This window comes from Panthera tigris, chromosome A1, assembly GCF_018350195.1.
Source record: "Panthera tigris isolate Pti1 chromosome A1, P.tigris_Pti1_mat1.1, whole genome shotgun sequence".
NCBI classification, from domain to species: Eukaryota; Metazoa; Chordata; class Mammalia; order Carnivora; family Felidae; genus Panthera; species Panthera tigris.
The window spans coordinates 11,137,142-11,151,143 of NC_056660.1; the positions used below are offsets into that span (position 1 = coordinate 11,137,142).

The following is a 14,002-nucleotide window of genomic DNA, read 5'->3' on the forward strand; positions in this document are numbered from 1 at the left end:
AGGCCAAGCAATTAGTTAATGACAGCATTACTGCACGCTGATGTTGTTTTAGGTTCAGGCAGTAACGTCTGTTGACAAACCTTTGTTCCTTGGCCCTGTGTCTCAGGCTTCCAGCTCCTCCTGAGTGCTGATGTCACAAGGCTGGCATCAGGACAAGTCTCCGGTTAACCCTGAAGTTGAGCGGGACCTTGTCCACTGGTAGCCCACCAACAACAAACTATATGTAATGAGTTGTTGTAGCAGTTTTAGTGAATTCAGTTGTGGCTCTAAGTAATCAAGGCCTTTGGCAAGTGAAATACACATTCACCCTAGTCTCCTCTTTTGATTTTAGACCAGATACAATGAGCTAACAGACCCAGGTTAGGATATAGTCTATTTGTGGTTATAAAAGACCCTTTTTTTCACCTCTGACACGTACAGAGACTGAATTCAGCCATGGTCCTCTGTTTGGCCACTTTCGATACCTGAGTTATCATCAGACTTCTCGGTATCAGAAAATATCAGATCTTTTAATCAGCAACCTTTTTGATACTTAAGAAATTTGTGAATTAGGAAATGCTGCTATACTAATGGAAGGTTAGAATGACCGCCTCTAATTAAGTATGTATCTTGATGTGGTAGATCATCATGAAACCTATTAGAATTGGTTATGTTTATAGCCTGATAGCTATTCACTAACCTTAACCGTGTGATATTTCATAATGATACTTCATCAAGCCGGTGACTTTTCGGCACTGTCTTCTATGCCTGTCTTCCTATCCTACCCAAATGTCTGTTGACTAAGGGTGTGTAAATAGCAGAATGCCAGCTTTAATGCCTCTCTGCACTGTGGATGCCAGTCAGCTTCCCAGAAGGACAACCAGCTAGTGTTTGTAGCCAAGCTCCTCTTTAAATAGAGGCCTCTCTTGCTTCAACAAATCTAATACGGGAAATATAAAGAGAATAAAAATAATTTCTAGATATAGCTCCCTATCGAGTAGAGTGATAGAATCAAATTAACGTTGTCCTGAAAGGAGACCCAGAAACCACTACTAGACACAATACTGACTCATTTTCCAAATTATAAATAAATAACTTTAAAAATAGCTATTTCTTAGCAAATCACCTCAGCCTGGTACTCCTTCCTTAATATATCAAGGCATTCACCAGAAATCTGGAAAATCACCCTAACCAGAAACAAAATAGTATTGTAGTTAAAGCTAGAGATAATTGTTGAAAGGTTTCATTTGGCTGCTGAATGAAGTGATCTTTCAGATGAGCTCACAAACTCATTTTTTTTTGTATGCTGTTCAACTTAAAGTTTGTTTTCCTTGTTATGAATATTCTTGGAATCGTAGAGACAAAAAGCATTTCTTTTGCGGTTGTTAAGCTGGACGCTTAGCAGTGAAATGAAATTTAATGCACCATGATAGTAAAAGTTCACTTGAACCTTAGAGCAAATAAACCATATGCAAAGAATAATGAAGTAATAATAATAATAAAAAAGGTTTTTTAGTTGAACTTCATAGTATCCAATTCTGTTCATCCATTCATAAGGCCATAATTTTTATATCCAGTGACTTTATGAGAAGTTTATTAAAATTTCTTCTCGAGACCAGAAAACCAGGGAAAGGTTGTTCCTCAAGTTATTTTCGGGCTAGTTTTGTTTTTTTGTTTTTTGGATTATATGCTTCTTTTACTATTTATAGAGACTTCATTTTAATGCAAAAGATTATTTGAAAATATCCCATCATATTTTAAAGTATCAGGAAATGCCAATAATAATAAGTTCAATAATATGACATAGTAATAAGCACTGAAGGCCCATCTGTACATTCACTGTGATATATTTCTGTGTTTCCATTTAGCATTTTGACATTCCTGAAAGTGATTAACACAAGTGTAGGCAGCAGCAGTCTTTACGGTAGCAGTATAGTAATTTTAATCAGCCTATGTCTTGATTTCCACAGGTCATGCTGAGGTCATTTTATTAGGTATTTTTGATCGTCACTGTTTATATCTAGTACTCTTCAGCTTGAATGATTTCGTAGAATACAGTATTCTATTTGATGGTGTTTCATGATGCCTTTGAGGATTTCTACTCAATTCGTAAATTGTAATCACATAAGTGGTGGGGGAAAGTGGGGCTGGAATGTTCTAGTAGGTTTTTCCAAGATGATTCAACAGCCATGCCCAAGAATCAAAGACAACAAAAAGTCAGATTTTGATTGATCTAAAATGTATGTATTGCTTTTGATTGAGATATATTCACAAACCATAAAATTCACTTTTTCAAAGAGGGCAGTTTAGTGAGTATTCACAAGTTGTACAGCCTTCAAACTGTCTAGTTCCAGAATATTGTCTTTTTTTTTTTTTTGAATGTTTATTGTTTGAGAGACAGAGCATGAGCAGGGGAGGGGCAGAGAGTGAGGGAGACACAGAATCCGAAGCAGTCTCCAGGCTCTGAGCTGTCAGCACAGAGCCCGACATGGGACTCAAACTCACAAACCGTGAGATCATGACCTGAGCCGAAGTTGGACGCTTAACCGACTGAGCCATCCAGGCACCCCTAGAACTTTGTCTTTTAATAGCACTGTAAAAGATAGAGTAGGTAAGTAGGATTGGGATCTACTTATTTGTGTACTCTTCACCCCCTGGGTTTGTCTTTCATTGTACCAGAAAACCAAACCTGTTTTTTTTTTTTTTTTTTCCTTAGCGAAAGTAATTGGATCATTTAAGTTTTGACTAAGAAGCTTTATTTGGTTGTACGAAATGGGGTATGTTATGAATTTTACATAACAATAATCACGAAGAAGATGTTGCCGATGAAATTGCCTCTTTTAGCTCATGTAGAAAACAAAAATTCAAGATACTTATACACTGCAGAACTTCAACAGAAATGAAAATGTTTCTCTCCTTGTGGCAAATTCTGGTCTGAAATGACAGCATCCCTCTTCGCTCAGGGTTCGCTCTAGCTGCTGGTTCAGATGACGGCACTGGGTGACCAAGTTCCACCCGAGAGGAGACTCGTCTGCGGCACTGAGTGAATGGGTCTCTACTCACCACTGTTAGCTTCTGACCTGTCGGTAACACCATGAGAAAGTGTGTGGCACTCACTCCTTCCCGTTGAAACAGTGCTCCACACATACCAGATTGGTCAGTCAAGGTGTCCTAAAGCCACATTCCCCCAGTGACACTGGGATCGATGTCTCACCTCATAAATATCAGCTCTGTGGCTTGATCCATACCTACTTGCCCAAGGTTTCCTGGGATTCCCAGCCAACAGAATAACATTATGAGCTTGTCCAAGGCGAACAGTGCCATGTTCATGTTCAGGATAGACGCGCTATGGCAATAGAGAATGGGAACTAGGCAGTGGCTCCCATTCCTAAAGCTAAGTCATAACTGTCAGAGTTGCTTTGGTGTCCTGAAAATACAGTGCCATTCAGACAGTTCGGGGATGCTTCTCATTCATTAAGAGTTTTATTTTACATCCGCGTTGCAGTACAGTATGCATACAATAAACTGCAGGGATTTTAAGCTTACAGTTTGATGAATCTGGCAAACTTATACACGTGTCCACAGCACACAACCCAGCCGCATCCCGAGGCAGTTCCCGATGAGTTCCCCTGCGTCCTTTTTGTCATCCCGACGAGTTCCCTTGTGCCTCGCGCAGATGGACTGTAACGCCGCCCCTTGCCTCAGCAACTACTGATCTGTGTGTAGATTCCCATTTTCTGGAATTTCATATAAATGGAAGCCATACAGTATGTACTCTTTTGGGTCTAGTTTGCTTCACTCAGCATAATGTATTTGAGACACATCCATCTTTTATTTTGTATCAGTAAGTCATTCCTCTTTATTACTGAGTAGAATTCTATTCAATGTATAGACCACAGTGTGTTTAGTCACCTTTTGATGGGCACTTGGATCAACAAATAGTTTTTGAGTACCATTTTAACCAGCACAGGTCTTGATCTCCACAGATCATGCTAACAAGGTATAAACATACATTGTTTGCCAAAATTTGCAAATTTCAGTGAAGCCTATTTCTTTGCCAAGTCCAATAGTCCCAAGTACAAATCCATTATTTGAACAGTGGAGAGGAAACTTGTATATATATACTTTATATAAAGTATATTATTTATCCTTTATATATACTTTTATAATATAAAGTATTTATGTAAAGTATATATATGCTTTATAACAATGTATAAAACATGTATGTTTTATAAGGCATTTTTGATAATAGCTTACAGATAGATACATAGATAGTATTTTTCAACTTCCAAGAACAAATGATTGGTGCTATGTATTGTACAAAGAGAAATAAGACAGACCATCATTTTTTGTTTATCATGTTTCAGGCATATACTAATCTTCACATTAACCCTAGAAGGTGAGTAAAAATAATAACAGTTTGTGTTTACATAGAGTCTATGTAAACAGTGCCAGACACTGCTCTTAATACTTGAATAATAGTAACCTTCATGTCAACATCAGGAAGTAGTTACCATTACTACCCTACTTCACATAGATACAGAGGTTAAACAACTTGTCCAAAGTCAAACAGTTAGCAAGTGGTGGAACTGACATTCAACGCAGACCGTCTATCCCTGGGATTCGTGTTCTTAACACCACACTCATGGTCTCCTTCATTGTTCTTCAGCGAAGCTGAAACTCAAAGATTTAATAAAACTTACCGAAGGTGGTGTAGTCAGGGCTGATGCTCTGATTCATATCCTGGTTTGATTGACTCTAAAGTCCAAGGTCTGATCTACTTAGGAAATGATATATACTTATCCATGTACATTGGTTGCAAGGAAAGAACTAGAGAATACCAGAAGAACTATTAAAGAGTGAAACTGTGCTGTCCCTTCTTATAGGAGTGAACAGGGAAAGAGTGGTGGGATAAATAAACTTTTGAAGGACAAACAGAATTTTTTGACGAGAGGTGATCTGATTGGGTCTGAGAAGGGTCTGAGATGTGAGTTTTATGTTAGTGGTGACAGAAGAAAATCAGAACGTGACTGATTTTAAGTCTCCAAGGACAGCCCTGGGGAATAGAAACATTTTAGGAGAAAGACTAGCCTATGAAGGACACACAGAAGGGGTCCCTAAAGAGTTGGGAGGAGAAAAGGCTGAAGAATGGGGTGATTCAAGTGGAAAAAAGAGAAGCTCATTGCAGCTGAAAGATCTGAAAGAAAAGCACTGAAAAATGGTCACCAGGTTTGTCATTTGGAAAGTCACTGGGACCGCTAGAGAGAGTATTTTTAGTGTGACAGAAGAGTTAGATTGCAGGTGGTTGAAGAAAAAGAAGAGGGGAGGAAGGGAATACAGGATGTATAGACCACTCCTTGAAGAGCGAAAGATGAGAAGGGCGTAGAAAGAAGACAGTGGATATGTGGTCAAGGCAGGCACTACGATGAAAAGATCTAAACACGTTGATAACTGAGAGAGCCCACAGAGAGGGGGAGGGTGACGTTGGGGGATGGGGAGCTGTCTGATGGAGCAAGGTCCCAGAGGAGGTTAGGAAAGACCCATCCACATACACTGAATGTCTCCTTAATGGATGTAGCCTGCACCAGTAGTGAGTGTACTGGGACCAAAAAAGCCAAAAATAGCAACAAAATAGAATGCAACCCAGAAACAGATGACAGGAGGTGGTATCTTATATTTCTTGCTATCTGCCATAGTTTCACAAAGAAAAAAAATGCCTGCTCTTTTGTTCAATTAAAATGAAAATGAACTCTGTAGCTAAGTTTAAGTGAAGTTTCCTCTCTACTGTTCAAATAATGGATTTGTACTTGGGACTATTGGACTTGGCAAAGAAATAGGCTTCACTGAAATTTGCAAAGCCAGCTGCAAATAGGACAGATTCTCTTGAGAGTTTTTAGAGATTTAGGGGGTTTTTTTGGTTTTTGTTTTTTGTGGTTTTAATTTTTTTTATTTTAGAGAGAGCGTGCATGCACGTGAGTTGGTAAGAGGGGCAGAGACAGAGAGAGAGAGAGAGAGAGAGAGAGAGAGAGAGAGAGAATCCCAAGTAGACTCCACACTTAGCACAGGGCTCAATCCCACAACACTGGGATCATGACCTGAACCAAAATCAAGAGTCAGAAGCCCAAATGACTGAGCTACCCAGCTAACCCACTTTTTTTTTTTTGAGTACCAAAATAGTCTTCCAGATTTGAATCTGTCTCCATATTTCATATCATGGGGTACTACACATCGCATTACTTGCTAGTACCTTCAACTGATTTGAGATACTCCCTATATCATTCACTTGATCTGGGAATTTTTCCCCATTATTTTGGGTGAACATCAGCATATATTGTTTTATTTAAGGAGATTTATTTTAATAACTGAGTAGAATAAAGGGAAACACAGTTGTGTCCGTTTCTATAAGCACCCTCCTTCTACAAATCTCCGATTGTCCCAAGTCCTGCTCGTCAGTCTTATCAGAATGTCATGCGGTGATGTCCCTTTTTACCTGTGGACAAACCGAGGCGGATCTCAAGAGGGCTCGGTTCAACGATCCCCACAGGAAGCCAAAATGACCAGAGTGTATCTCCAGGGTGATTCAGACCCTGGGTCCCTGATTGCCCCTCGTGTAAGGGAGAGTCTTTTGAGGACAAATGGTCAGTACTCAGAACTGTGAGTTCTCTGCCTCACCCCTTAGATCTGTTTCCAAAGTTGACTCAAACCTGGAACAAATAATATCTGAAGAGAAAAATGTGTGTCAAACATAAAGATATTTTGGACCCCATTTTTCTGTAGTTCAGACTGCCTGTCGCTGTGAGCTGGGAGTTCTGGATGAAGTGCTGTGGGTGGCATTTCACCAGTGGAGCCCAGAGCTCCCCGCTCTGAGGGGCCGTCACCGCGCGACGGGGCAGCTCACCGCTCACCCTCCTTGTGTTCTGAAGACCGATCCAAAGTGCAGTGATTCAGTTCTGAAAATTTTTGACGACTCAGACCAGATGCGTGAATTGTAAAATTTCACTGCCGAGAGCCATCAAAACCCTGAGTCAATGATGCCAAAACACGTTCTTATAATCAAAAACTGTAGCATCAAGACTTGAGAAGTTTGGTAGTTGTTTTGTTTTGTTTTGTCTTTTTAAACATCTCACCATTAAATTAAATGGTTTCCTCTAAATTATATATTAAGAATTTAAATCCCTGTAATAATGTTAGACTTTTATTTTTTAAGAGAGAAGAGCAATTACTCCTTATAATGGTTTTTTTTTTTTTTTCCTACTTTCTGTAACACAGCTTTCTAGTTACACTTGGAAACTTCCAGGAAGCTAAAATTAAAGCTTAAATTGTGTTAGTGGAGTGCCCCATGCCCTGGGAAAATGGGTGGAACTTAGTTTCAGCTCCTAAACTTTATGAAAGGGGTTATGTATTTTAATCTTCTCTAATTTCAATAATAATGGTGTTAAAGGAATTTTAATACAGTAATGATTATCAGTTCTCCAGTACTCTCTGCCATTCATCTTTCAGTTCTGTGTGGTGAGGTTGGTATAATTTATCTTTATTTTACCTAAAAGTTAACTGAAGTTTACAGAGGTTAAGTAAAATTTGTATGTTTGTAAATAAAGGAGACCTAGGATTCAAATTCGAGTCTCTGACTCCAAAGCCCATGCTCTGAACTATTACATCAAACTACTATAATCACTAAAAGAGATTAAAAGAGCATCTTAAGCAAAGTTGGTGACGTGTTTAACAAATTGAATAATCTCGTATTAACTCTGGAAACATTGCTGGTTTACACAGTTATCGAAATATCTCTGAGGGCAATAGTTTGTATCATTTTAGGTTAGTGAAATGCTACTGTATGGGACACATTTGGGACTTTTTTTAGGCCAGTAAACATTCAGACGTAGAAAATGATTTATTAAATAAGCCCCTTGTATTCCACAAATAGAACACCTTTTGATACATGAGACTTTCCTAGACTTGCCCGTGTCCTGTCGTGTATGGACCGTCTTTTCTCTTAGAGCGTGGCCTAGTGAAAAAAGACTAGAAAGTAAAAATGTAGCTGGCATACACTGAAATTGTTTGGAAATTGAGGGAGAAGTCAATAGCCTTTCTCTGCCCTTTGCAGGTAGATACACACACAAAGAGCTTTCAGATTTTAAATTTTCTTAAGGGAGGGGAGGTTGGAACTTCTCAAGATGTGAGAAACAAACAGGGACCTGTCTTTTTTTATAGAAATACTTAAAACTCTTACAGGATTCTTCATGACAGGAGAAACATCCCTCTGGGATGGGTCAGGACAGCAGTGTTCTTTGATTTCTGGGGGAGCACATTCAAAGAAAAGCCCACGGTGCAGACAGACCTGTGTCTGGCTTCTCACACAGTAGGCAAGACTATCTGTAAATGGAAAGAAATGGGGAGAGGGTCCCTTCTGCAACTCTGTCAGGAAAAGATAAAATGTTGGGTCAGTGCTAGCAAAGTAAGTTTTAAGAAGTAGCTTATACTATATATCTTGAAAAAGTGAGATATTGTTAAAAAAAAATTTTAAGCGATGACAGAAGTGATCCCTCAAGTTTCTCCTGGGTTTCTTTTCTTACTGAGAATTTCAACATCACTAAAGTAGAAAGACAGTAAAAAGAAACCAACTTCAGCAATTATCAACTCATAGCCAGTTTGTTACACACTCCTTGCATCTTCCCCGAATAATATTTGCAGCAAATACCAGAAACCATATTATATCATCTCTGAACATTTCAGCATGTACCTTTGAAAGATACTCCTTAAAACAAAACCGCAATATCATTACCACACCTAAAAACTTAACAGTAATCCCTTAACATCCTCAAAGAGCCAAAAAGTGTTAAAGTTGCCAGTGGCCTCATGAATGTCATATTTTTAACGATTTTTTAAATCGGGATCCAGATAAGATCCACATATTGCAATCGTCTTGTTAAAAAATCAGTAGGAACCCCCGCTCCCCCCACCCGGCACCCTTTCACTCCCCCCCCCCCCTTGCAACTTATTTCCTGAAAAAACACTTTTCTTTCCTTCAGTCTGGATTCTGCTGCTTGTGTCCCTTTGGCATAGTGTAGCATATTCCTCTAACTGCTGTATTTCCTAAAACCTGGACATTGCCTCTGACTTGGTCAGACTCAGGTTTGGTGGGGGGGTTTTTGTTTGTTTTGGTTAAGACTATTTCATAGTGTTTGCTCTCATCAGAAGGGACTTAATGTCTAGTTTGCTCTGTCCTGTGCTGCTCACAGGCCAAGGACTCCCAGCTTTGGACCACTAAGAATTTTCAGGGATCCATCACCCCAAAGTCAAGTTTTTTCACAATGATTTATTTTCAAAACAAATATACCATTCAATTCGACTAACGAGTTTTCAGTAAATAAGGAAAATTGTTATTAAAATACAGAATGAAGATAAGTTTTTTAAAAATTTAAAAGCATACTGCTCTTACTGGGTGAAGGAGAGACCATCATTTTGAGACTCCTCTGTCATAGCTGATTTCCGCTTGCTCTTTACCCATTGTTCATTCTGTGTTAATTTCACTTCACCACTTATTTAATGCTCTTTGAGAACCAAGATGTCTTGGATATACAAACCTTGGATTCTTAGACTTGGGATTCCATGCCGCCGGTCTCCTCCTGCAGGAGAACCTCAAACAGAAGTGTGCCTCTGCAGCTTTTCTTATGTGTGAGAGCCTTCCTGGTGTTCGCTCTGTATTCCGATGACTCTCTTCTGAGCAAGTCTCCTCTCTTCTCTCCTCCCTCCCTCCCTTCTTTCCTAACTTTCTTTGCTCTTTTTCTCTCCACTTTTTATTTAGCCTGCATGATACTGTCTTCCCCAGGTCTACTTTTAAGCCTCCTGGCACTGATAAAATCTATGTTGATGAAAAGAAATTCCTTGGGATTGGTGAAATGTGAACTTGATTTTCTGTGCCCAAAGCTGTCTTTCCAAATGCCTAGACGTATCGTCAGACATTGAACAAACCCTGTCAGTGCTTCCCAGCTATGTCCTGGGTATGAAGGGAGAGGGGGAAATTGCAACAAGGTGGAACTGCTTACCAGAATAGATGCAAACAAAGTCTCCTGTGATAACTAACAGGTGGCTCCCCGAAGGAGAACTGAGAACGGGCTTAATCTTGGAGGGAACATTTAAACTTAGTCTTCAAAGAATATGACTTCCCCCACTGCAGCAGGAAGCTGTCTTTCAGAGAAGGTTCCCAAGATAGGGGCTCCTGAGTTATTGCAAAAGTCTACAGATCCACATGTATGCTAAGCATTATCTTTTAGTCTCCTGTATAGATGTATTCCTTTTTCTCTAATGTATGTAAAATAAATACTGTTGCTATTACAGTACAGAGCCATCTAAAAGTATCATTGAAGTCACAGTATTAGCGCTCTATCGTTATGTATTTAAACAGATACTAAAATAGAAGGACTATCTGGTGTGTTTGGAGGTGTGAGTGTGTGTTTTGCAGCTGGGGAGTTCCTTGAAAAATTTTGACTTTAAAATGGGTCTTATAAAATACGGAGTGGTAATGATTGAGCAACATTGTGACTGTGCTAATTAGCACTGAATTGTACACTTAAAAATAGTTACAGTGGCATATTTCATATCATGGATATTTTGCCACAATAAAAAAGTATATTAGAAATTTGGGGGGGGCCTGGGTGGTTCAGTTGGTTAAGTGACCAACTCTGATTTTTGGCTCAGGTTGTGATCTCAAGGTTCGTGAGTTCAAGCCCCGTGTTGGGCTCTGTGCTGGGCGTGTGGTGGGGATTTTCTCTCTCCTTCTCTCTCTGCCCCTCCCCCACCCTTCTCTCTCTTTCTCTCTCAGAATAAATAAATGTAAAAAAAATTTTTTTAACTTACAACAAAACACACACGCACATGCAAGTAAGGGGAATCTCATAGTTGTAGAAGCTGGACGTCATCGGCTTAGAGTCTTTATTTATTTGGCAGATGTTTAGCCATTACCAAGGAAGGCTCTGCTCTGTAACTTGAAGTGCAGAGTGTCCTGCACTTCTGGAGCTTGTGGTCCAGAGGGGATGACACTTAGCTCATCCCTCAGGCACGTGTAGTTGTATAGCGTGATTCCACACTGTGATGTGACTTTACACTATGGTGAGTGTTATGAAGAAGTGTACAGAGTTCCGCAGGCATGTAAGGTGTGGGGAGGACAGACCTGGTGTTCAGACTCCGAGAAGACTTCACCGTCTAAGTGACAGGTGCGCTGAGACTTGAATAATGGGCGAATATAGACAGCAGTCCTAAGAGGTCATTGGCTGCTCTCCCATTTCGGTCTTTTCTCCTTAATGGCAGAAACCATGTGTTCTTCCGCATTCCACCCACAGGTAGCATTTGGGACGCCGTGAGCCCTCGGTTTCTGTTGAGTGGTGAATAAATAAAACACTGACTAGAAATGCTTATCCTGGGTTTGTTCCAAGGATGTGTGTGGGACCTGGCACCGCCAGTTTCCATTTCTTTAATTTTCGTATTTTTAATTTAATTGGTTTTACAGAGAACTTCAGATGACATTATCACCTTCACGTGTACAGGAAATGTCTCGCGATTTAATTGCGAGATTTGTCTTTTTGTACCATCAACTGCATCTGTTGCTTCTTTCATGGTTCTTCTGTGTTCTCACCTACATGTTTGTATCCACTCTCCCACCAGTGTGTTCTAGATAGCGTACTTTGAAGAGGAAATGTCTGTTAGCCCGTAAGAACACAGTTTTCTCTTTACCTGAGATAAATACATATTTTGAAGCTGTGTATTTTGCAAATGAGAACAATTGATTCATATGGCTCATGGTAAAGCATCAGATCTCCAGGCTGAGCCCATCACATGCGTGCATTTCTTCAAGAACAAAGATTCTGTGGTGTAGGGGTGCGGTTTGCCATCTGCCTTAGGTGCATATTATCTTTTCAGGTAGAGGAGAAGATTAGAGAAGTGAGGCAGGGAGATTATATAGATGTGGTTGACAACATGTAAATTGAGTCTTTCTAGGACATCGACATTGGCTAAAGTGAAACTTACTATTTTTTTCATATATAACTTTTACATGGTTTCTCATCCTAAACCAAATTTTGGATCAGTATTAACTTCCACACCTAAAAAGAAAGAAAGAAATAAAGAGAAAGGGAGGAGGGAGGGAGGGAGGGAAGGAAGGAAGGAAGGAAGGAAGGAAGGAAGGAAGGAAGGAAGGAAGGAAGACAAAAGAAAAGAAAGAAAAAGGACAGGTAAGGATAAACAGTTATCCTTAAGATGCCCTGCTGGAAAGTCAGTTAAGGCTTCCTAATGTAAACAAAGGTGTAATGATTTTGAAAAATTATTTCTGTAGACCTTTGTCACTACCCAGATTATTTCTGCAGAGATTTGGGTGTGACATAAATCAAGTAACATGCCCAAATTCACCAGTTACACACAGTAAATGTATTATTGGTAGGGTGTCCCTCAACACCAATCTAATGATTAGATTGTTTCTCAATCTTATTTTGTTTCTAAATCTAGGGACTTGGAATAGTGTATTACTTTCAAGTTTTTATTATATGCTAAGTCCCAGGATAGATAGTAAAATATTTCATACGAATGCCATAGTGTTTTTTTTTCTTCAACTTGTATGTCAAGTCCAGAGTAGATAGTAAAATTTTTCACGTGGATTCCATAGTTTTTAATTATGCAGTTTCCATTGCGAACTCCAGGCCACTTAGAGCATCAGCTTTTTAATGTTTTCCTCAAAGAGGTATATGTTAAGATGAATAGCAAGAATTGTGGTGGTAACAATCAAACACTGTATATTAAGGTGGGCAGAGCTAAGGGAGAGCTTCTCACTCATTTGAAAACTGGCACCTCTCAAGGTGCCTGGGTGGCTCAGTCAGTTAAGCGTCCGACTTTGGCTCAGGTCATGATTTCATAGTTTGTGGGTTTGAGCCCCACGTAGGGCTCATGCTGACAGCTCAGAGCCTGGAGCCTGTTTTGGATTCTGTCTCCCTCTCTCTCTCTCTCTCTGCCCCTTCCCCGCTCACACTCTGTCTTTCTCTGTCTCTCAAAAACAAATAAACATTAAAAAGAAAACTGGCACCTCTATCCCATCATGGGAGAAATAAATTTTTAAAATTGTAACAATAATGGCACTTTTTGAATACTATTTAAGAGCATCTAATAATTACTCTTTTTCTTTCTAGGAAAAGCCATTGACAAAATCTCTACAACGTGGAGAAGATACCCAGTTTGACCAAGTATGTAATAAGTTATATGTATATATGTTATATTCTGGCTTTTATTAATTTCCAAATGCACAAAAGGCAAGGGCTGGATGCTCATTATTGATGTATTGATTAATTCCCTCAAAGAGGATACAGGGATATGATCTTAGGAGCTGTGTCCTTCAGCTTTTACAAGTAGACATTCAAAAGATGTCTATTGATTGGAATTGGAAAAAATGGAAATATGTTGGAATAATATGAATAGGCCCCCAACTGCCTATGGTTTTCTAAAGCTTTATATACCAGAATTGAAGAAACTAAGAAAAGATAAAAAAACTTCTATTCCAAAATTTAGTAAGATGCCTCTGAATAAATGATCATCACTCTGTAGGGATCAGATCTCTGCATTAGGGCTTATCATGTTTTCATCCAGCATTTTTCTTTGAATAACTACTATTTGCTTGATACAGCTCTGCAAAATACAGAGTCTAGGACAAGTTTTAGCTCTTTTGGAATTCACAATGACGTGAAAAAAATCACCTTAATAATTATAAGACAAGTATGGTGACTTAGATTCCAATGGAAAAGGTGATACAGGAACAAAAACAATTTAAGACAGAATAAATACAAAGAAAGTCTTTTGAAAATAGATTGCATAGAGATTAAGGAGGGTACTTGTTGGGATGAGCACTGGGTGTGATATGTAAATGATGAATCACTAAATTCTACCCCTGAAACCAATAATACACTATATGTTAACTAACTGGAATTTAAATAAAAACTTGAAAAAAAAAAAAAACGTAGGAGTAGTAAAAGGGCATCCAACTCTA

At 39.2% G+C, this 14,002-nt stretch overlaps 1 protein-coding gene across 10 annotated transcripts in view; it reads left to right on the plus strand.

The window, feature by feature from the left end:
- The window catches only part of FRY (FRY microtubule binding protein), a 337,838-nt gene that overhangs the window by 135,367 nt on the left and 188,469 nt on the right, over positions 1-14,002 (plus strand). For all 10 annotated transcript variants that reach the window (XM_042996220.1, XM_015544523.2, XM_042995799.1 and 7 more), the window contains one exon: positions 13,152-13,205. In XM_042996220.1, coding sequence (XP_042852154.1) covers positions 13,152-13,205 — 54 coding nt within the window. The remainder of the gene's footprint in view (positions 1-13,151; positions 13,206-14,002) is intronic.